The 24,643-nt window shown below is 37.2% G+C and overlaps 1 protein-coding gene across 1 annotated transcript in view; it reads left to right on the forward strand.

Annotated features, from left to right (window-relative positions):
- GOLPH3 (golgi phosphoprotein 3) overlaps window positions 1-24,434 on the forward strand; it is a 31,746-nt gene extending 7,312 nt beyond the window's left edge. The window contains exons 2-4 of the mRNA XM_023943947.2: window positions 12,801-12,932; window positions 18,552-18,666; window positions 22,083-24,434. Of these exons, the coding sequence (XP_023799715.2) occupies window positions 12,801-12,932; window positions 18,552-18,666; window positions 22,083-22,507 (672 nt within the window). The 3' untranslated portion in view covers window positions 22,508-24,434. The remainder of the gene's footprint in view (window positions 1-12,800; window positions 12,933-18,551; window positions 18,667-22,082) is intronic.
- The last annotated feature ends 209 nt before the right edge of the window (window positions 24,435-24,643 follow it).

Raw genomic sequence — 24,643 nt, forward strand, 5'->3', positions numbered from 1 at the left:
CACTGGGAAATTAATTGTCAGGCTTTTTGCATATCTTTCTGTTGCTGATACTCTTTTAAGCACTTGTAAGCTGCTTTTTGCTATATGCTTCCTAGTCATCTGCCTTTACCATCTTACTGGATAGCATCAGGTAATTGTGTTATTTAGAGTCCTTAAGTGACAGACTGTCTTCTGTACATGGTTTTTACAAGGTGGTTTGTATTGAGCTTGTCCATTCCTGCAGAGCACATTGCACTTCCATTTCTTTTGTTTCAGTAGACACCGGATTTTACTGTGTAACTTCCATACTGGGCAGTGTCTAACATGAGAGAAGCATTCTGTGTGTATTGTGTTGTAATTTCAGTATTCTGTCTCCTGCAGGGCACAGTGACCTGCAGTATAAGACACTCATTGCGCAGCTTTAGGTAAATGTCAGGTGGATGTTCTGTCTGTACTGATCACTCAGGAAGGGCTAACTGCAACTACATTGCCTGAGCTGGATATTTAAATGGAACTCCTGCTTTAGCAGCTTCTGCAAACTATGGCTGTGCCTTTCAGTTTACAGTTAGTATATGTTAAATACTGAATGGAGGAACTTGTTCCTTTCAATTAGAGAACAGTGCAGTGGGTAGACTTCTTATTTAACCTCATAACAAAGATGTTGACATGGCATTATTATGAGATACTGTCTTGAAAATTGTTTGCACCTGGACCTGATTTGTCTGTATTAGAAAGACATATTAGATTCAGGCTTTTCCTGTTGTTTTTAAGAAAAGTGTACTGGACCTGTCTGGGATAGAGTCCATTTTCGTCATAGCAGCTAGTATGGTGCCATGTTTTTTATTTTTGACCAAACAATGTTGATAACACAAAACAGAGGTGATAACACACACCCTGTGCTTTCTGTTGCTGAGCAGTGTTTGTACAGCATCAAGGCCACCTCTGTTTCTCACTCTGCCCACCCCTTCAGCTGGGGGAGGGGGACAGCAGACCCCAACTGGCCAGAGGGATACCCCGGGCTGTGCAGTGCCATGGTCAGCAATAAAAAGAGAGTGGAGAGAGTGGGATAGGCAGTCATAGCTAGGGGACCACCTGGGCATCAGTCTGCTTGTGGGAGGTGGTAAGCAAGTGTTTGGCATAACTTGTTTTTTCACTTAAGGTCTTCCTTTTCTCTCCCCCCATGCCAGAGTGACTGAGGGGACAGTTATGTGGGATTTAGCTGCCACCCAGGCTCAATCCAGCCCTAGGGGACACTAAATTCTAATTAAACATTTCTTTCATATAAATGTCAGATTTTACATTCAGTGACAATAGGAGGTAGAGTAGAAATCAATTTGTTGAAATCAAATATTATTGAACAAACTAATTGCATCTTAATTTTGCACCAATATGGAGAACAGAGATTGGACACTGATAGAAGGTGGCTTTGCAAGAGTCATGCAAATATTTGAAGTCATTGTCTGCTTGTGTATACAGTTAATCATGAAGAAAGTTAGGATTCTAAGTTGGACTTTTCATTTCTAAATGAGCAGTCAGACTCTTAAATGTTGATTATAATCAGAGGTCTCATAAGGTTTCAGTGGTGTGTGTGTGCTAGTCGCCTCCTGTCTAGAAAGTTTAGGGATTTTTATTATCTTCATTTTAATGAAAGATATTCCTGTGTAACCTGTGCATGTGTACATGGGCACACGGGCATTGAAAACATGGGCAGCAACATTTGGCTTTAGTGCTTTCAGTTTCTGACATCAGTTGCTGTGTGTTATTTATTCCTAAATGCAGTGGCAGGTTAATCAAATACCTGACAAGTTCCTTGTCAAGAGTTCTGTGCTTTGTAGAATATGTAATATGTACTTTCCTAAAGTATTCCTGTGTTTGACTGTCAGAACATTTCAGAGATTTCCCCCACTAACTTATCTTCTGTTTATAACTAGAGTACAATTTATGTTCCAGTAAAATGGCTAATGATTTCATTTGCATGGAAAGAGGAAATCAAGAGGGACTGGAGTCAAACATCAAAGTCCTTTCCTTGTAATATTCCAATAATAAAGACTCCTGCACTCTGGCTTTACTTTTTCTTCTCAATTTTCAAAAGTTTCATAGGTTAGGATGTATCATTAGATGTTTCTGCAGGGTTGAGAAGGTGATGGCTTACTTGAAAGGTGAGATTTGCAGGAGGGAGCTGTCTAGGTATAGGTTGAAAAAGACCTAATCTAATGTGAAGAGGAATCCAGTTTATTTAAACTGCATGTGTTTGAAGTTTGAATATTTTTCCTTTGACACATGAGGAAATCCAGAGTATTCCTGTAACAGTATTCTACTTTAATATTTTTTTAACATTTACTATTTTTGGGCATCTTGTTTTTATCTATTTAGTATTATTACTATGTTTCCTGATGGCATCAACTTGAGAGGGGCTGTTGTCTACTTGAAGTCACAGAAGCCCAGCAGAGAGACCTTGACAAATCGGAGGGCTGGACATCACCAACTGCATGAAGTTTAACAAGGGAAAGTTCCAGATTCTGCAGTTGGGATGGGGCATCCCATGGTTGTGGGGAGAGTGAGATTCTAAAGATGCCTCAGGCACATGGAGGGATTGTTTGGAATGTCCTGGACCAGGGCCAGGAGTTGGGCTTGGTTCCCTTCTACCGAAGTTTATGGTTACAGAATATGATAGGTTATGATTCTATGATTTCTGAGGGATGACTGGTAAGAGGGATGAATGTCTCCTAAAATTATTTTGTCTTCAGAATGTCTTCAAAATATTTTATCCATCTATTTCTTTTACTGCATCTGAAGTTCCTTTGTTACCGATTTTAGAGATATCTGAAAAATGAAACTCCCACTTTTGGTTATTAAATCTATTTGTTTGTCTATATGATACATAGAAAATAGCCTTCTCTGAATGCACTCTTGTCAAGTGGAGCTGGGTCATGTCTTTAACCAGAATTTTTAAAACAGGTTGGTCTATAGAAGCAGTAAAAATCAATATATGACAGTACGTGTGAAAACCATTTAGTAAGGAAAATTGAGGGTTTGTCTTTTAGTAATTTGCTAATAATTAAGAATTTTATTGAATCATGTTGTTGACTGAACCAAAATTCAGTTTTGTGTTTCAGGATTATTTGGTGTCTTGGAATCTGAACATGAGGAAAAAAATTGAATGTGTTCTCAGCTTAACCATCATTCTTGTATTCCAGAATTGTGGAGGTTTTTTGTCTCTCTTGTTTGATAAGTCCATTGACAGGGGAAAAGATTGAAACTATTACTGAAGAGTTATTCAAGCAGGACACCTTAACCCTGAACATTTTATTTTCAGTTTGGGCTAAGGCCACACATTTCCTTGCCAAAAGAAATTGATTTGGAACTTGCCAAAGAATGCTGCCAGAGAAGCTGGACTTGTTTTTTTGTTTAAGTCTGTCTGGCATTGTGCAGTACTGTAGTGTCATGGAGTATGAGATTTTCTTAGAGGTAATAAGCTGATAGCTATTAAGAGCTAATAAATGGAAATGTATATATTGAATGTATATTGGAAAGTAAAAATTGCTGGGTCATTTGAGCATATGCATAATTTGACTATGTCAGCTTGTCTTTTTTGAGACTTATTGCCTGCTGCAGCTTGTTCTGTGCTTACATTCAGGATGATATAAATTACAGTGACCTGCATTGGAAAGAAAAGAACTGATCTTTCTGGTTCCCTGAAGATGAAAATGGATCAGTACATATAAGATACCTCTGGTGAGAGCAGTCTACTTTTACCTTAAGAATTCAATATATTTTGGACATTCCAGCCCCTCTTCAATGAATGCTGCAATAGCTTTTCCTTTTTCTCGTTTTCTGTAATTGTCTTCTGTTTGCATTTTCCCCACATTCTTATAAGTATGTTTAGTTAGGCTGTCAGAAAGACTTTTAATTGGTTCTCCCTGGACTTCAAGGTGCTTTGTATGTTTAGTCTGTCTAAGGCTACTGAAGCTGAACCAGGGGTTCACAGAAGTCTGTATAATGACCTAGCTGAGGTGTTGCAAATGGTGGCTGGCCGCAGAAGAGGAGTTCTAGTATTGACCAGCATTTCTGTTTGTCATTGAAAACTTGGAAAGTTTATGGACTTTTTTGAATTTTGTGGTTTTGTGTTACAAGACCAGTTTGCCTGCTATTATGCTGTGAAGCTTCTTGTAAAGGTATGCTGGAAAGAAACACTTCCTTCTTTTTAGGGTTCCTTATTTCTAAGTGATAATCTAAAAATTATGTCATTGAAGTTTTTGACTGAAAAAGTCAGATGGCAGATTTGTTGAACAAATATGTTACAAAACACTCTCAGTATTAAATTAAGCATCTATAGCATCAGTCTTGCTGACTCAGACCCTGTTCAAGAGATGCAAAAGTGTATTAGTTGTTCCTTATAGAGCAATGATGTTCCTCAATAAATTAGTAACTTTTAACAGCTTTTCATATCTAAAGAATCCGTAAACTTATTGCTGTTTCATTGGCTAGTAACTCAGTTACTGACTTTGATTTGTCTGAGATATCTGCTTGTAGTTGTGTTATCACAAAGAAGAGGTTTACTTACTGCAGCTGTGTCAGAGCATTTATCTTTCTGCAATCAGCAATTCCAATCAGCAGTTTCACCTTCAGCTAGAAAGGATAGGAACAGAATTCATGTACAGGTGTTAGAAGACAATGCTCCATACTGTTCTTTGTCCTCTCCTAGTGCTGTCAGCTGGTACCTCCATTTAATCCAAGAGGATGTAGTGTTTTGGTGGTAGATGAATGCTGGTGACAGATGCATTTGGAATACTTAAAATTAGGCTTTTGGTTCAATGGAATGAATTTAAATTCTACATTAAAACACTGTTTATAGTAAACAAAGTACTTTTGTTATCCTTTCTCTATATATTCTTCTTCTATTCTGTACTTTGCCTATTTGGATTTGGGAGTAGCTTTAAGGAGATGTGTTGTAAAAATTCTTCAGGTGATGTAAGTGCTTTCAAAAATTCAAAGTAATGTTAGTAGTTGTAGAGAGACTGCGTAAGGGAAACAGTGTATTAAAGTTCTGTTTGTCTTTTTTGAAAATGTGATAGCCCAATGCCTTTCATTCCGTTTGTATTCTTCATTAAAATCAAAATACTTTTAGGCAGTGTTTGTTTCATGAGCAATCATAGCTGTGAAGCAGTTTAAAGTTGTAAAGTTGCATGTGACCAATTCCTACAGTGGAGATAGGATGCAGGGGGAAGGAAGCAGACGTCTTTGATATGAAAACTGTGGCAGACCAAAGTTCCGAATAACTCTTCACCTGCTGCAGAGCAGGTGCATGCTCTTAATCCTTTCCCTTCTGTTCTCCCCAGCTGTCTTTCTCTTCATCACAAAACTGCTTCTTCAGGGAGGAGCTCACTGACTAAAAAAGTGACAATTTTGTCACAATTGTGATTAAGTCCATTATGAAGTACAACTTGCCACAGCCTCTATTTCAGGATAAGTTCTCTCTGCTTGTCTTTTGCAGTAGGTTTCAAATGGGTGACAGATGATGATTTTATATTATTATGTTCTTTCTGTGCTTTGTGTAGGCTAATAATAGGCTAGTAAGAAAGCTGGAAAAACTTGCTGTTGCTTCAGAGAATAGAAAGGGATGCTATTGCTTCCTTGTCAGATTTAAATAGTATAACTTCTAATTTGTGATCATCAGCGTAGTCATTGCTGAAGTCCGAAATGGGGAGCTGAAGGTAATGATGAATAGTGCATGATACCTTAAGCTTTATGCATTTTGTCTTTTCTGAGTATATTTTGGTCATGAATGACTTCAGGACAGGTATCCCAATAATGTACAATTTTTCCCCCCAGTTCTTTGTCCCAGAGACTAAGTTGTAGGTGAAACTATTCAGGTCATAAAAACTATTCAGGGTTTGAATGCAGTTTATCTGTTGAGGTATGGATTGTCAAGGAATGGGATGCTGCTACATTTTGCTATCTGTCCCAACCACATTCCTTCCCTTTTCCACACTGTCTCTGAAATTTGTGCACCTGCATTCACATGAATCAGGTGAGGAAAGTGGTCATTAGCTCTCAGGAAGACCACTTTCTCATCTGGCTGACTACAGAAATGCTGCTGTGGGCTCAGGAGAGAGAACAGCAATGTGCTTCCATTGACTAAAGTAATACTTTGTCTTCAGCTTTGTGTTCAGGCTTTAGACTGCTTCCTTGGGTTTAGTCCTCAAATGGCTAGAAATGAAGATATGGTGAAGGATGTACTTTCTCCAGTTACATGCAAGGTTTTGTGCAAGGCTAAAATGAGATGTGGTGACACTGATTTGAAAGGTCACTTAAACTGAAATGAATATCTCCAAGGTAAAAAGTGGTGATTCACAAGGGCTGCTTGTGCTGGGAAAGTAATTGAGCACAGGGTTGTCATTTTGTCCTGTTTCTTTTCCTGCTGTTTTCCCCCTGGTGTTTGTCTTTGCCACTCTTAGTACATTTACCTAAGAAAAGAAAAAGAAAAGAAATCTGAATTTCTGTATGTAGAGAACCTGAGTCTTTCTCAGAATTAGCTACACACAGTGAGCATGCAGGTACAGTTTTCCTCTGACACTGCTGTGTAAGTGCTAGATGTAAGTAGACTCTTTGCTAATTATGTGATCCAAAATGAAAAGCAGCTCATACAGAATTTATACCAGCAAATGACTCAATGTACCATGTCCAGTCCTACAGGTGATCTGAACTGACTTTGAAAAGTTTTTTTTCCAAGTTTCACATTCACTTTAGTCAGTCCATCTCAGACTTATATCTCTTGACAGCTGTTTCCTCTTATGCTCATTTTACAGTAGAAATGGATGTTGTGTGTTTTATGTGTCTCCAAACTGTGTATTTATTATTCTGGCACATGTATTTGGCAAGGGCCCCTAATTGGACCTGCAGATAATTGTCACCAGTAACTTCCCTGATGCTAGCAAGCATGAAGTATTGTCCACTGTGTTTGTCAGCTGTGATTTGTGAGAACATATACATAGTCTGCCACACACTGGAAAGAATAGACAGGAAAAAGGAGAAAAAACACCTGTTTGGGAAAGCTCTTGTTTGTATATAAACAAACCAATAGTTTTGTGTCTCAGAGCTTTTATGTTGCTACCCTCAACAGTGTTCGAGTGCCATCTATGCAGAAGTAATGAAAGTAGCAGCAAACTCCAGTAAGTTTGGGAAGTCTAATTTTTCTTATTTTTCATTGTCTAGGTAGAGTTTGTTGCAATTTTTTTTTCTCTTAAATACTATTCTGATAGAGATCAGAGTATCAGGAAATCCAGAATTTACTGTTCACCATTGTGAAAGCTTTCTTTAACCTGGATTGTGCCTCCTAGCTGAGAAACCCAGAAGCTAAGGATCTGATGTCTTCTGTCAAGACTCTAAGGTGTATTACCTCAGAGCTGGTATTTCCAAATTCTGCAGGAGTTGCAATTGTTCACTTCTGCTTTCTGTTAGTTGGCCAGCTTCCTTCTGATTGAGCTGCCATGTCTGGAAAGAGTTTAACCAACATTTTGTTTTGTCTGTACATGAAATTTCAGAAATTGAGTTATTTACCAAGTTTCAAAGTCCTTTTGTTTGTGTCTTTCATGAAAGAAAAATTTGGAATTTCCTGAGAACAGAAATTCAAGAGTTTGGGTAGCTGTAGTGATGTTTCTCCTTTAGAAGGTTCCCTTCAATTGTTTGGTTTATTTCATTTGTTTACTATAGATGTTTTTGTTTTGTGTTTTGGTTGAGTTGTGCTTTTGTGCTAGATATGGGTCTAAGGAGTACTATTAAGTTTGAATGTAAAACAAAAAGGCTTTTAATAACAGAAGCATAGACTGAGCAATGTTATGTGCATTATCCCAGAGAAACTTCTGTTGTGCTTCCTCATAAATATAAATTGAGTCTGAGTCAGGGCCAAAACTTTGACCTAACACTGACCTGTGATACTAAATATGAGGCTGTGTGGGTCTGAAGATGGGCCTGAGGGGCCTGTCATGCTAAAATAAAGAAACACTTAATTTTTTTGGCAAGTAGGCATCAGGAACCCACAAGTTCACTTCACATACCATTACATGACTTTATGATGCTTATTTGAAATAAGCTGATTTCCAATGGCAATGGCTCTGTGATCTGCAAAGTAATCTGCAATAGCTTGAGACTCTTTGGATTAGAATGCGTTGGCAGCTACAGTCTGTGTTCTGTAAACAGCTGCCCTTAACTACATGAGTTAAACACATAATATTTATTTATATTACCATATGTGTATTTTGAAGCCTCAGAGTTATAACTCTGCAAGCATTTTTCTCTTCTTTTTCTTCAATCTGCAGTATTTTCATGACTCTGCCCTTCTCCTTTCTTGGCTGTGCCAGGTATAGTAGAACTGCTGTTCACCTATTCTGAGTTAACTGAAGAAGTGGAGAGAGAATGTATATTTCTGTAGTGGGAAGATATTTTTAGCAACTCTGACTTGTATAACAAAGTATTATTGAGTAAAAGATTACCCAGTCTTTTCTGAGTCTTTTGTTCTGTATTTTATTGAGAAAGTTTTTTTTTTTCTTTTTAAAAATTTTGTAATCCATTAGGAATTACTTCTCTGTCTACATAAATTTAAGATGACATCTACAACTTAATTGCATTTTTGCAGTGTTACTGCTGGGTAACTTTAAATTGCACTTGGGGAACAGAAAATAGTCATGTTCTTTCAGTGGGGTCTTTCTGGTTTCTTTTAGTTATTTTTTGTTCATTTGTTTCAAATAGTTAGTGTGACTGTAGCCTGGAGAGTCATTGATCTGTGAAGGTTTGCCCTGTGTGTTTAGGTGAAATGATTCTGAAGTTTTTTGCAAGTCTTAAACCACTCTTAATTGTGTAGAAATGATTAACATACTTGGCACCAAGTATCTTCAGGCACATCTGATCATGTCTGTCTTCTTGCTCTGATTTTTTTATACATACTTATGAAATTATAGTCGTGGCTGCAGTGCCATGTTGGATCAGAGATAGTGTATTAACAGTCTTTATTAAAAAAAAAACAAACTACAAACAATCCTTAGAATTTTAAAGTCTCTCAACTAAATGGCTCTAAAGGGAATAAGTAGTAGCAGGAAGTGGAAGGTAAGGTAGTTTTGGTAATTGGCCTTTGTTATACGATAGACTATTTAACAGGTGGGAGTTTCAAGTGATTAATGAATAACTGAACAGGAATACCTGTGTGAGCTGGAAGTGGGTAAAAGGCAAGGGAATAGGAGAAAGAGAATGAATGCCAGGAGCTGATGGGAAAGAAATGGCCTAATGAGCATGGATTTTAAATAACTTACTCTTTAAGTGGAAAGAGGATCATAGTCTCAGCTCTGTGCTTTGCCATACCTGGGTGGAAAGTCTGAGCTTTTAAAGTTAATATGGTAACCAGTATTTGGTGTAAACTTTATTCTTATTTCCTTTTATGCTTGTCTAGCAAAACTAGTTTTTAGCTGAAAGTTTCTAGGTCAGGTCTGACGAAAAATGCTTATGTGCTGTGTTTGTGTAAATAAACATGACAGTTGTAAACAGTCTTTTGATCTTTGAGTCATTGTAGATTTAAAATTTTGTCTTGCAAGCTATTCATACCTTGAAGTGTGATTGCTGTCAGATAAAAATAATCTCCTGCTTTGTAAGTCTTACCCCCTTCTGCTTAACAATTTCAATGGAATAAGTATTTCTTTGAGTTAGAAAGTTTGCAAAGCTGTAAGACTTGCAGGAAGATGAATAAAGTAAAGATACTTGGTATTGTGTTTGTAAGAAAACTGGTGCTCTTATTAAATACAGAATGAGTTGCATTTCTGAATAGTGGTGTTTGATCTTCAGTCAAGTGTTTCGAGACTGCTAGGAATTTGGAATAAACAAAGTTTTAAAAGCCATATCCCTGTTTTGTTCCATGTGCTGTAGTGAGCAGTGGCCGAGTCACATTCAGGGAGACGGTGGGATCAGGATGACAATTCCCCCAGTGAACATTGACTTCATCCTAGTCCATGTGTAGTTTACAGATCAGTTGCTGTCTGTCAAACTCCATTACTGATCTTGTTCTTTTAAAAGATTTTTTAAAAACTTCTGCCTTCCTGTTAAAACAATTGCATGCAAAAACAGAAAAGAAATTGACTACTGACTCCTAACCTGTGAGCTAGCTAACCTGTGAGCTGTCTTTTAGCTCATTTCCTTTACAAACAGTGCATTATTCTATATTGCCATTCCACCTCTTCATAAATTACGACTCTCCACCCCTTTGTTTCTTTTTTTGTGCACCTTTTCTAGTTATGCTGTATACCATTTAAGGTATAAAATGTTTGGAATGCCAAAAATAAGCATCTCCCATTCAGTTCTAGTTACTCCAGGAAGATGGAGTTTATTTAAGGGATGATTTAGTTAGACTGTTGTGTGCTAAACTGATATTCTGTGAAGGTTCCTTCAGTTGTCTGATATCTTTGCAGTAGGTGTCAAAACTGACCAATTCATCTACAAGAACAATCTGGAAAGATCAGCTTAGTGGATTGAAAAGAATTTCTTTCCTAACTCTCTTAATAGCTGTGCAATTTCTGTGTGTGGAAATATAATGTTCCTTCTCTAGAGGATCACCTGTGAACTTTGAACCTGGGGGGCAGAAGGAAAATAAGATGGTGGTGGCAACAGGATACATTCTCATGACTTAACTGTAATTTAACCCACCAAAACAAGCAGCTCCATTTATGAAGGATGTAATCTTTTCTAGCTGTCTTTCAGGATTAGTTGGTTAAAAACTGTTGGGTGGTTGTGCAGTCTCCATCCTTGGAAGAGCGATACATGCTTGAATAGAGCCCTGAGCAACTTGACCTAACTTCATAACTGAATGTGCTTGCAGCAGGAGGTTGGACTAGAGATTCATGTGGTCACTTTCAACCTAAACTATTTTACAAGCCTGTATTTCTCTGCAACCCTTAGCCTATGGCCATCCATGTTAACTACTGGAACAGAGCAGTTTGCATCTGCTAATTGGTGCTGGGAGTGGTGTAGTTAATGTCACTTCATTGAAAAATAGTAATTTAAAAATAAATTCAGCTTTCATTGCTAAAAAACGGGAAAAAGCTCAGCACTTTAATTGTTGACATAATAATATGAAATTTTCTATGAATATAAAGAAGTGTAAATTAATTGTGCAGTAGATGTTTAGTTTGTGTATGTATTGTCTGACTTTAGAAATCATTATGTAAAGAGACTGATTGGAAATAGAATATGGGAATCATATCTCTTCACACTCAAGCAAATACTGCACATTATTATGTGTGTTATCTGTCAAAAAATGTCTGGTGCCAACCAAAATCTTAATTACGGAATGGCATTATAGGAGTAGCTGATACTTGCGAAGTATCAGCTCTAGAGTAGAAGGCTGATTAGATAACTTCTCAAATGCCTTTCCAAACTTATATTTATAATGTTTTAAATAAGCATATGGGATCTATTTCAATAATTACCTTAGAGATTCAGGGCTTTTGTAGACTTTTCATAAGTATTGGTCACCTAAATAATACAGCTCTTGAAAATAGCTAAGTGCAAAATTGAAGCAAGTATTCTCACATTCCTGGGAATCTGTAATTGATGGCATTAGTTAGAGACTGGTTTGTAAATTTGGTGGACTTAGAGTATGTGCATCTTATGTCTTTGTACATTGGCAGCTTTCATCTGCAAAAGCAATAAAATGGACTTGTTCTTGATTTAAGCTAGTCTTGGTTATTGGTTAAGACAAATTTATGAAAAGTGGAACTCTCTTCTGCTCTTTCCCTGCCTTGTCTTTTGTACAACACCTTTCTCTGAAGTTGGTGTTTTCAGAAGCACTTCACTAGAGGACTTTGGAAAGATCTTTATGAATCATATCAAACATTTCTCACAACATTTCTCAATGATTATGCTTTGTCTTGGATACTCAAACTTTAAAAAAATATGCAAGAACATTGTTGGCTACTCCATAAAAAAGATAATTCTTTTTCTAAGATATTTTTTTTGGTGATAACTGTTGTACAATGGAGCACAAAAATTAATAGTTGTGTTTCTAGCTACTGATGAGGAAATGTATTGTGTTAAGTGGTCTGTTCTGCCATTTAAGCAGATAGTTGTCAATGCAGAAATAGAGATAAATCACGGTAGGTGTGGTGTGCTTTGTAGAATAAATGTGGCTTGCAGTTTTGCAGTTTGTATGAGAACTATGCTTCAAGCTGTAAAAGCACATATTTTCAAAGGATTTAAATGAGGAAATAGTAGCTGTTATAAATATTTCTTTGAAAACTTTTGTCTTTTAGTTAACTATGTTCAAGCCAAAAAAAATCTGTTTTGTGATTTGTGCTGATTGCCACATTTGTGTTTTCCAGTATACTCCATAGTTGACTTAATATCCATTTTTAGTTTATTATTGCTTTCTCAGTGCCATGTTGTTTATGCATGTAAAAAAATTGTGTTAATGTTTCTCGGTCACTCATAAGGCCATGTGATGTCAGTAATACCAAATGCTTGATTTCTTAGAAATATCATAAGTTTATTTTGACTGTGTATAAGACTACACTTTATACCTCACAGCTCTTGTTATCTCCCTCTTTCATTCTGTATCATTTTCCTGAGGATTCTCAGTTCTTCACAAGGCAGAGACTGTCAAAACTAACAGGATGAGAGTGTTTCTCTTTCATGTTTTCAAGGGCAGGAATGATAGTGACCAGTGATGTCACTTCAAAAGTGTGAAAGCTGGAGAACTGCTAGGAGAACACACAGGAAGGCCCTTTTTCTGTTCACTTTCAGGTGGAGATGGAAGATATTTTACTATCTTTCATTCTTCACAGGGTTACACATCGTTCTGGAACGATTGCATCTCCTCGGGATTGCGTGGCTGTATGTTAATTGAACTGGCATTGCGGGGGCGTCTCCAGCTGGAAGCCTGTGGAATGAGGCGCAAAAGTCTGCTAACGAGAAAGGTAAGTGCAGGGAAAAGATCACATTTACTTGTCATGATTCACACAGTGCAGGAGCTATAAATTACAACTGGGTCTAATAAAAAGGATGCTTGGGGTTTTTTTTTTAACATGAGGATGATGATTCTGAGTAATGACCTAAAGTGGATATGCAAATTTAGGAAGTGTTTTGGTGGTGAGATGAAGTGCCTTGGAACATCTTTGGTACCTGTTCTGTGCCCATGTTTGTTCTCTGGATGTGTTGCCGGTACTGTTGCCAGCCAGCTGTTGGCAGTGGCTCTGGCTGGGGTGCAGTGGCAGCAGTTTCTGCCAGTGGCAGCAGCTGTAATCAGCCGAAGGAACTGGCTTTTGCAATGCTGGTGGGACGTGGGCTGAAGCGGAAAGAAAGGGATAACTGCCAAATGCCAGATGCGTCCTGCAAGCCACCAGTTTGCTTCTGGTGTACACAATGCTGCAATTTGTGCTTCCATTGCGTGGGAGAGAAGCCATCCTTGTTCTTGGGGCCCCTGAGACCACAAAACTATCTAGTTCAAGCATGAGGCTAGTGTGTTAAATTGGTTGTGCTCGCTGACCTTCAAGACAGCCAAATCTCTACTGTCCTTTATAGAACTAGGCTGAAGATTGGAGGCCTTTATTTTTTACTTTTACCACTGAATTTTCCCTTTGTACAAGATGTGCGAAGTCATACTCTTGGAAGAATTTTTGCTTCATCAGCATTAGAGGATACTTGTAAAATAAGCCTATTGAAAACCTGGTCAAATGTTGTCTGTCCACCACAAATAAACTCTCTTCTTGCACATTTCCCTGTCAATATTATCTTTTACTAAATTTTAAGGCAAGCTTGTGAATTCCCCAACCTTCTCCCAGCTCCCTTCACTTCAGAAAAATCGAACCTCTGTTCCAACGAACAGTCTCTACTTCTTTTAGCCTCATTTAAGCATATTCAGCATTGATTAGTTCGCACATTTTTTTTTTCTCCAGAGCTTTTGGCTTCTTAGGCATTCAGTAATCTTCTTAGGCATTCAGTCAGGAGTTATTTTCATTCTGTGAAAACCTTGTCAGTTCTATCTACTTGAAATATTAACTGTGAGGTTGCTGGTTTTTTTAAGGAAAATGGAAAAATAACCTGTATGTACATTCACTTAAGAATACAAGCAAAATTATTGGTCTGTGCTGTGATCGCTTTTTGTTTGATTGTGATTGGGTGTTTTTTGTTAAATTTTACCATTGGTAAGATGTGGTTACCATTATCCAAATGTGGTTTTGTGATTGGGTAGATGTATTTGTTTAAGGTGATCTAAAATCTGCACAATTTTTCTGCTGTTGTAAGATATTTGAGTTACTTTTCAGTTTTTAGGCAGGCAGGTTCTATAAAAATAGGCATTGATTTAAAATTTAAATGAAGGCTGTTTTCTGCTTAAGTACTTTCCTGCAAATAAAATCCCTAACTGCACCACATCCATCAATTTAGAAATCATTCTTGTGAATGACTTCTGTTGTTTTGCTCCTTATCTGAAGTTTTCCATTAACACTAAATTTCACTCTTGTTTCTGTGTTGGCCAGATTTAAGTGTCTCTACTCTTACACTACTCTGTCAAGTGTCCTCCTTGTCGTGCTTCTACAGGCTTTGCTCCCCATGCCCTTAGCGTTGGCTGTGAAATAAATACTGTCCCTAATAAATGGAAAGAGCTTTCTAATAATACATCCAAGGCTGTGATTCAGGGGCAAAAAGTAATTTACTTTGATCAGTTCAGTTTTTACTGGAACCACTCTCTTGATCTTGTCATCAGGTGGGACACAAGTGATAAGGTGAGGACAAGAAGAGGGTAGAACAAGTTTTTTGGGCAGTAGCACAGATTTAAAGCCAGCTAACTGTGGCTTTGATCATATACTTAACTTGAAAGAATGATAGCTACAATGATTTCCACTTAAAGCCTTAAATCAGGTTGAGCTCTGGTGATAGTATGTTGTACTTCAGAATGGATTGAGATGCATTAAATCTAGGCTTGAATGCCATAGAGAGTCAAATGAGACTGAGAGAAGAGTGGACAAGGATTTATTTGATGGACCTTAGTTAAACTTTGTAAGTGGATATGATGTGTTACACATTGCAACATCCTTGTAAATTTGGCTTAAGAGTATATACTTGTTGCACCATTTTGGAGTTCTGTCTACTAGGATCAATATTAGAAGCAAAAAAATGAATGTTGAGTTTTGCAAGTGGTTATTGAGAACAGAAGATGGTACTCTACATTGCCTTACAGGCTCAGAGAGCAAACCAAATAGATAGTTATTAAAAACAAAAGGAATCCCAACAAGTCTTTGGCAGATTTACTTCAGTATTTTATTGCAAACAATTCTGAGCAATTTATGCAAAAGTAAGTTTTTGTAGTAAAACTAGAAAATAAAGTTGACTTAAAAATCCATGCTTAATCTTTAGGTTTGCTTAATTGCAGAGCTGCGTTGTGAAAAATGCAAATTAAATATTCTGTATAATTGAAATTTCCTTAGTTGATAAGTACCAAGCAAATCTAGTACCTGATTAATCACTGAAAAATTGGAATAAAGAATATTTTTTTGCTGTCAGGCTAAGGACCTGCATATCTGAAGAACCAGGATGTTCACTCCTTTTCCTACCTTAGTCCCTCTGTTAGAGAGGAAAATTGTCCCCCTTCTGAATGCTTAATCTTCTGTGGTGATTCAATTCATGAGACCCAAAGCCAGCCAATTTCCCACTCTCTTCAGAGTTAGCCAAGAGATATTCATCACTAAGACCTTCAAGAAAGAGCAGATCTCTGAGAACTGGGAGATGGCTGGGCTTCTGCTGGCCCTCTCTCCATGTGCGGAGAAGGGGATGGGAGAGAAGTGTTATGGAAGTATGAACCAACATATGCTCATTTGAGGGAAAAGAAAATCTTCACTGAGGAAACAGTACCTTGGATATTCAGTGTAGCAGAGAAGTGGAAAAACAGTGCAGTATTGCTGGCTGAACAGAGAGGTAAGCTTGGGAGTGAAACCACTGTGCACTGTGGCCCCACAAGAGCTTATAAGTCCTCACTGAGTTGAATTGAGGCCTCTGTGCTCCTTTCCTCTAAATGCCTGTATGTTTAAGCTGGTACTGTTGTGTGTTGTATTCATGGTAGGCTCTTAAATGTCTTTGCAATCACAGAAAAGAAAGTATTTTAACCACAAATAAGCAAGGAAAGCTATTTTCTAAACTTAGAAGCCTCTTTACTTACATCCTAGATTTAAAAGCATTTGTGATCTCCTTGGTGAGGTTTGTTCGGTTTGTTTGTTTTTAATAATACATCAGGTTAAAAAGATGACTTCCCGTCTTACATATTGCCTGCTAAAGGGAGATGCTGAGTACCAGGTACCAACTGCAGCAGGCTGGAGTGATCCAGTATAAATGAGGTTACAGTGAAACTAAACATGGGGCACTTGAAAGGAGCTAAAATACCATATGAACATCAGTTTTGGAAAGAAGGGAATATGAGTAAGTGGGGTGTGTTTAGACTAATTATTAAATTAATTAATTATTAAAGGAGTATCTGAGAGGTGACTATTAGTAGCTGCAATCTAGCAACTTAAAATCTCATTTTGAAGTATGCTTTTGTATAATGAAAGAACAGACACTTGCAAAAATTCAGGACCTTAATACAAAGCTGAAAGATGTGTAATATAATTATATGGCATTAATAAAGATTTTGAGTTATGCTGTGAATTCTTGTAAAAAGATGAGTAGGTATTGTTGTGTGTTTCGTTTCATATAGGGATTGTCTGGATTAATTTGTAGATGTGTTCTGAAAAACCAAATACCTGAAGTTCATGTTGGAGTGATCTCCCCAAAATGGAGACCTGGGTAGTATCTCAAGAGACTATCTAATCTTGGTTGTGAGATACATAGTGAGATTCTTCTGATACCTCTCTGGTAGATGTTTAATCTTAAAATTCTCTACTGAATGTAGTTCAGTAGCTCCCTGGGTGTTTAATTTGTCTATTGACGTCTTCTGTGTTTCCAGACTAAGTTGGTATATTTTATATTTTCCAAAGTAAGCACTTTAGACTACTGTTTATTACCCTCTTTTTAAAAATATCTCACTTTCTAGATCTAAAAATACTTTGTTCTTTTTAGACCATCGTGGACCATTTCATTCTTGCTGACTTTTATTGAAAATTTTAGTTTCTGTGCTTTATATAGACCATCTGAATTGGAAATATCATTTCAGCTATGACCTGTTAGGTACTCACAAAGATCTCTTGAGCAATTTTAATCTCATAGATTTTGGACACTTTTGCACACCCGCTGGGGATATCTTACTGGGGTTGAAGTTGTCCTATTGCAGCTCAATTCAGTGTAATCAACAGACCCTGTGAAGATGCATTGCATTCTATTGTTAGTAATAAGGATTATTAGAACTATGGAACAGAAATAAACTTGGGAAATGTCAGTATGACATTTCCAGAGCACCTTTCTAAGTACTCTGAAGTGTTAGGAAAAATAGGAGCTTTCAGTTCAAGTTTTTCATACATATATCTATATCTATATATATATACACACATACATTTATATATGGAATTGTGTTGATGTATTCATTTTTCTGTCAATCTCCTGCTACCTTACCCAATGCTTATAAAATGCTAACTTGTAAACTATTTAAATTGCCAGATATAATAATAACAATTATAACAATAATGACAACTATTACTATTATTTTTAACAACTGTAGTAATTCTTCTGTTAAGAAAGAATTACTTAAAGAAAGATTTTATTTAAATATACTGACTTGAACTAGTTCAATCTGTAAGTTTTCATTTGGTTGATTTTCTCTCCAGAAAAAAATTGTATTTGTGGATGGTTCTATACTTATACTGGTAAACAAGCAGTTACTCAAATTTTTGAATTTTATTATGTTTCTCTGAATCATTTTTTTGTGCTGTACTGAGTGAAGAACTCAAATAATTTTAGAAGTCATTAAATAACAGACTTAAATACTTTTGCATTTATTGTTGCATGTTAAGGGATTTATTAGTAAATGTGTATTTTTCCTAATATGTGTGGTTTAATTAAATGAAACTCTGTTACCTGGCAGTATGTTCTTCAGAGCTGCAAAACTTGCAGATGTTGTCATGAACCTATTTTTATCCATTAGTACATTGAATAACATTAATTTTTGTGCTTTTTTTTATTTTAAACTTGATGGTTTAACTCAAGATTTTTGAATAAATTGACTTGGAGCAGTAAACTAGACTGTATTCAGAGACTCATTTAGTGTAGTGTACTTTGTTTTGGGGAAGTAGCAAAGGACCTGGCTGGGTGAGTTATTTTCCTTAAAAAAAAATAGGCTTTAAGTTTGTTATTACTCCTATAATTTTAGCCCATTAAGATTTATTTAATTTACAGATAACCTCACAGATTTAACATATTTTGAATTAAGGCAGATAGTTTTATTTTTCTAACAACAAAGGTTTGGGTCTTTGAAAGTTGCATATTCTTAAGAGAGAGTTCTTTATTTTTAAATTATTTCGGTTTTTATAACAGGTAGGGTTTTTTTTATTGGTGGGTGTGTTTGTCATATATGAATTATGTCAAAATACTGACTGTGTTTTATTCATTCTTAGGTGATTTGCAAGTCAGATGCTCCTACAGGGGATGTTCTGCTTGATGAAGCTCTGAAACACATAAAAGAGACTCAGCCTCCTGAAACAGTACAAAATTGGATTGAACTGCTTAGTGGTAAGCCTTGCACATAACGTATTTGCTTTTTTTATCCAAATAAAGCTAATTATCTGGCATCACTAGAGATTTATATTGCAAGGTTTTTTGAGAAAAAATATGCAAAAAAGTTAATTAGTCTGTCCTCTAGGGTAGTCTCTTGTTGATTGTTGCCTTTAATCAAATATAAGTAACTGTTGCTTTTGACTTGACTTGGTACAGAAAGGATCTGTATGGAAGTGTCAGAGGACATCTCAACTTGGTGGAAGAGGTGCCTTCCGCTGACTGAAATAAATCAGGACTGCACCCTGGAGATGTAACTGCCTTTCTCCGTGTTTGGAAATGAGGGTTGGTGGAAGTTTGGAGCCTGAGTGTTGCACAGAATATTCAGATCCTTCAATAAAGAAAGGAGGTGCAGAGCTCATAGCTCACACATAAAACTTGAGGGTGATTTGGCTATTAATCATAAAGAAAAAATAAAGCTTTAGGAATTTTATTTTTCATAAACTTAAAAAATGTAATAAATATTTTAAAATGTTAGATACTTCTTGTTGATCAAAAGAAGTCTTTAAGATGAGTACTTTGCACACAGCTCTCCCTGTAAAGCTTGTAAATAGTTGAGAAATAATGAAATGTCAATTATCACAGAATTATGAATATATCATAGAATAATGAGTAGATTTGGTTGGAAGGGACTTTTACTGGCCATCTAGTCCAGCCCCTCTGCAGTCAGCAGGGACACCTTCTACTGACGATAATCAGAGGACCATCCCACCTGACATTGGATGTTTCCAGAGATAGGGAATCCACCACCTCTCTGGGCAATCCATTCTGGTGTCTCATTGTGAAAAACTTCTTCCTTATATCTAGTCTCAGCCAACTCCTCATGTTCAAGCCATTGCTCCATGTTACAGGCCCTGCTAAAATGTCTGACCCCATCTTTCTCCCTGTAAGTACTGAAAGGCTGCAGCAAGGTTTCCTTAGAGCCTTCTCCTTTCCAGGTTGAACTTCAGATAGAACAGAACAGCATTCACCTGTTTCCACAAAGCACATAAATGCAGCTTCCTTGGAGTAGATCAGAGATATATTTCAGTTGTGCAAACAGTGCAGGAAAAACCCGTTTTGTCAACAGTGTGACTGAGAGGTTGGGGGTAATGAGATTTGGAAGTTGCCTGTGTAAAATCTGCTATGTCTTACGAGTGATGAGCTGCAAAAATTAGCAAAACCTCTTCACCATTCTCTAATTTCCTGTTTCCTTTGTTCTTCCCATTAATTTGGCACCACCTTAAACAGCCTGCCGTGCACACCAGTTCATTCTCAGGTCCTTGCCATCCCTCCCCTTCTCCTTGGCTGTCAGGCATGGGGCAGACTGGACTGCAAACCAGCCTATGTCAGGAGGGGCATGGCTGCTGCAGAGCTGTGCAGTTCAGTTCTCACTCCCTTCCTTCTTACAGCTGGCAAAAACAATTCATTTTTCTTGTCCCAAATACATAATTTGTGCTGACATTTCACCTTCTCTCCCAGTGCAATGTACATCAAGTTAGGACTGGCTCAAAAAAGGCTAATGAATGAACTAGTATTGTAGGTTTTCTTTGAGCTAAGCTAAGGCTTTCCTGACCCTGCTGAGCTTTGGGCTCTGGGAAGATAATTATCAGCAGGGCTGTGGCTAAGGCTTGAATCAATAATTTTTACTAACAAATGTTTATTAATTACTAATTCTTGGATGGTGTTAGTGTTCTTTGTATTTCCCATGGTTTAGAGATCTGTCCTTCTGAAGAAAAATATTTCAGTGGGTCTGGGCAGGGGGTTTTATTTTTATTGGTTGGTTGATTTTGCTTTGTTTTGTTTCATTTAATAAATTGATAAACTCTGTTAGAATTTTGCTTTGGGGACCAGGTTGGAGATGCAGAGATGCCTCTTGGAATTACAGTACATGTGAGTTAAAAGCCATCATGTAAATAAGTATAATGATGTGTAAGGTGATGTTTGTCAGGCTGATGTTTATGAGGTAGCCCCTAAGGAAAGCAGGGGTAGCAAATACAGAAGTTTGGATCAAAATGTCAGGCTCCCTGTAGATGTAGCAAACATCTCTGTCTGCAAGAGTCCGTGTAATTGACGAGCTTCGTCACAAGGTGTCACCACAGCACCACAACGTGTGACTTTCAGCCACATGGCAGCTGTAAAAAATCTAGAAAATAGCCTTTTGCCCTGTGAAAGATAGTAAGGAAACCACTTTTTTGTGTTTGTATGATAGTTCCATTTATAATCAAACTGTGGAATTGCATTCAGTGATGTGTAGTTGGACTTCCGTAGTTAAGGCCTGCTTGGATTTTCTGCCTTTCACTCTGCGGTTGGAGTCACCTCATTTGTTTACTTACTTTGGCTGTTACTTAGATGCAGTGTTTGTCACCCTCCATCACGGAGGGAGAAACCTCAAAGTCACCTGTGGCTTACTGTTGTTGTTGTTATTATTATTTTATGCTAACCAATAAATTTTTCAAAAGTTTGGTACAGAAATTCTCATGTAATTTATGGAAAGCCTCCATCTGTGTAAGAAATACTTAATGCTGTTCCTTTTCTTGCCCCTTAAAACATAGTCTTTTACATCAGGAGGGGATTATGATAAGTAAGCTGGAATTAAAAATTTCAGCCTGTTAAGTAAGCTCTTAAGCAAAGGTAGAATTTTCACTGCTAAACAGTTTTAGTTGGAGCTGTTGATGCCGATTTTGTGCCTTGTCAATTTCCTCTGTGCACACATAATCACATACTCTGAAGGGCCCACTTCCTCTGCCTTAACAAAAGGCATAAGAAATAATTTATATAGAAGAATTAAACACTCTGCCCAACATGTACTTCATGGGTGCACATCTGTGCCACACACACTCTCACAGTGCATGGTCACTGTTTCATCTGGTGGGGGCAGGAAGGGGGAGAAGAGTGGAAACCTGCGGAAATAAAGAAGTGCAGCAGGTAGGTTTGCATTAGCTTGTCTCTGTGGTGGAAGAAATGCAGTAACACTTCTTCCAGTCTCTGACATGATAATAAGCTGGACTCAGAAAAATGCACAAAGACTGTAGGAGGTGCTGGATTTTTCTTTATTTTTATTGTTACTAGAAGTAAATTCATTCTGCAAAACTGGTTCGTTTTTTGTTTTACAATACAAGATTGCTACTTATTTTTCATATTTGTAATCAAGACATGGCTTAGCTATCATTTCATCCAAACTTTCAGTGTACCCCAGAGCTCCTCTAAGGAGATTCTGCTGATCTCTGCCTCCATGCCAGGGATCAGAGAAATGCTGACAGGAGCACAGTGTCTTGTAGTCTGCTCTATGATTTTGACAGCTCATTCTGCGCCACAGAGGGGGAAAAAAAAATCACTGCAGCAGTACAGCTTAAACTTAGTCTCACTGTTACGTGGTTTTCTTGTTGTTTTAGGTGAAACATGGAACCCACTGAAGTTGCACTACCAGCTACGAAATGTCCGTGAGCGGTTGGCTAAAAATCTAGTGGAAAAAGGTGTACTGACAACAGAGAAACAGAACTTCCTTCTTTTTGACATGACTACACACCCTCTCACCAACAACAACATCAAACAGCGCCTCATCAAGAAGGTTCAGGAGGCAGTTCTTGACAAGTGGGTGAATGACCCCCACCGCATGGACAAGCGCTTGCTGGCGCTTGTGTATTTAGCCCACGCCTCAGATGTCCTGGAGAACGCTTTTGCTCCCCTCCTGGATGAGCAGTATGATTTAGCCACCAAGAGAGTGCGGCAGCTCCTGGATTTAGACCCTGAGGTTGAATGTATGAAAACCAACACGAATGAGGTTCTGTGGGCTGTTGTAGCAGCTTTCACAAAGTAACTGCATTCAGACTGAAGTGTTCTCTCTTCTTTCATGTAAACCATTTGTTTCTCTTTTATTGACTGTTCATGTTTTCTGTAATTTGTACCTTCTCACACAATGAATTGGCTTTTGTTAAATGGGAATTATAAGTGGTGTATTCCCTACTTCTCTATCTGTATACAGGATTCTGCTGGTACAAGAGACTTTCCTGTTTAAAACAACAGAAAAAGGGTTAACTGCCATATTGGCATTCCATTTCCTATTCATTTTGAGTTACCTTAAATACTTTAATTTTTCACCTCATTGTTATTGCAGTGGTGTGTCACCAAAGCTCCATGTTGAACTGTCTGTCAGGACATTTTATACACAGATGTTTTCAATTATATCTAACAAAATTACTTAAAAAGCAGAAATGCCATTAAGCAGCTTTGTCAATAGTTCCTATAAAATGCCCCATAAATTTTAATTTTCATGCAAGTCTCTTGTGTACTTATATTTTCATTAGAATGATAGCTGAGTCATAAGACTAGTATAAAAAGGTCCAATTGTTTCATATACCAGTTTTGGGCGGGGATACATTCCATTATATTGTATATATAGTTCAAATTGTATATTAACAACTGCCCCATCTTAGTATTTTGCAAAATCTACTTAATTGTACACCTGGTGCCCCTTATTTGCTGTCAGCCATTGCCATCTGATGCAAAGAAAGGCCTTCTGCAGAGGCATGTGTGTGAAAGCTGTTTGTTTCCAGGGTCTATGGAGTTTGCCATCCAGGTATTCTCAGTCTATGCATTGCCTTTGAAAATTAGTGAATGGAAAGAGACTGCTTTCTATCATTTTTATCATTGTTTCTTTCCCTCCTCTTCTGTGTGAAAGAGACTCATGACCAGTACAATTCTTGAGTGCACTTTTCAGTTTTGTACACCATTTAATGTTTGTCTCTTAAACCTTGAACTATTTTACACTTCAAAAACAAAAAGTCAGTCGTAGCAGGTGTTGCATGTAAATGGTTAGCAAGTAATGGCAGCAGTTCAGACAATTCAGATTTCTGTAATGCGATGCTCTGCTATATTTTAATTTTTATATATACAATTATGCTGATTAGCACACTATTGTAAAAAAACCCAAAACCTATATAAAACTCTGGCTTTTTAAAATTTATTGCCTCTTTGCCACTGCTTGTTATTTCCCATTGGTTTCACAGTGTAAATATTATGCATTGAAAAAATTAAGCATTGATTTCTATACTTTTTTTCATCATAACAATGCAGATTTATAGTGGGGCTTACAGGTGTTTAGAAACCTTTTGGTTAATATTCAGAGCAAGAATACTAGATGGTGTATAACTGTAGAGTTGAAATTTAAGAGATCCCTTAATCTGTATACTAGCTTTTTACCTACAGTAAATAAACTATGATCTTGAAAGTGCCTGAAACAGAGTAAGCATGTCACTTTTACTTTTTTGTTGCTAATTAGAAAGGTTTTATTACCTAACTGAAAGCTTTAGTTAATATACTTCTTATTAGAAAGGGAGAATTTATATTAAGTAGTTCAAACTGACTTAATCAGTAGTATCACTTGGATCTGCAGGATTCATGGCTGAGTTAACTTGGGGAGTGTGCAGCTGTGCCTGCCCTAGATAGACCTCTTCAGTTTTGAGCACGGCTCCACAGCCTCATCTGTGACTGGACTTCAAATTTTGCACTTCATTTTCAATCATTGAAATGCTTAAGTAGTTGACTTTAAAATACAACTTAAATCCATCGTACCTCTATAACCTTTTTTAAGAAAGGTTTTTAAAAATACAGTCCTTAACGTTTAATGGCACACTGTTCTTTCAGTTCTTAATGGTATTTCTTTAGACAAATGAAATTAAAAGTATATTGTAAAGTATTTCAAACTCTGGTTTACAAATAAAAAGACAGTGTTCTCTCACTTGTAAGATGCTGTGTTGAAAATTTGAGGGGCTTGGGCATGAACTTGGGACATTGTCTTTTAAACATTTCAAGCTGTGATTGCTTTTAAGTGGAAAAAAAATGAAAATTGCTGTGTTGCTCTTATATTTGACAGCTTATGGAATACTTTCTGTATACTTGTAGTAGATGCAGCTCACAGCTTTCATTGTCTCATGATTTGTTTTCTCATTTTTTA

The sequence above is a fragment of the Cyanistes caeruleus genome, chromosome Z (assembly GCF_971803275.1).
Source record: "Cyanistes caeruleus chromosome Z, bCyaCae1.hap1.1, whole genome shotgun sequence".
Lineage (NCBI taxonomy): Eukaryota > Metazoa > Chordata > Aves > Passeriformes > Paridae > Cyanistes > Cyanistes caeruleus.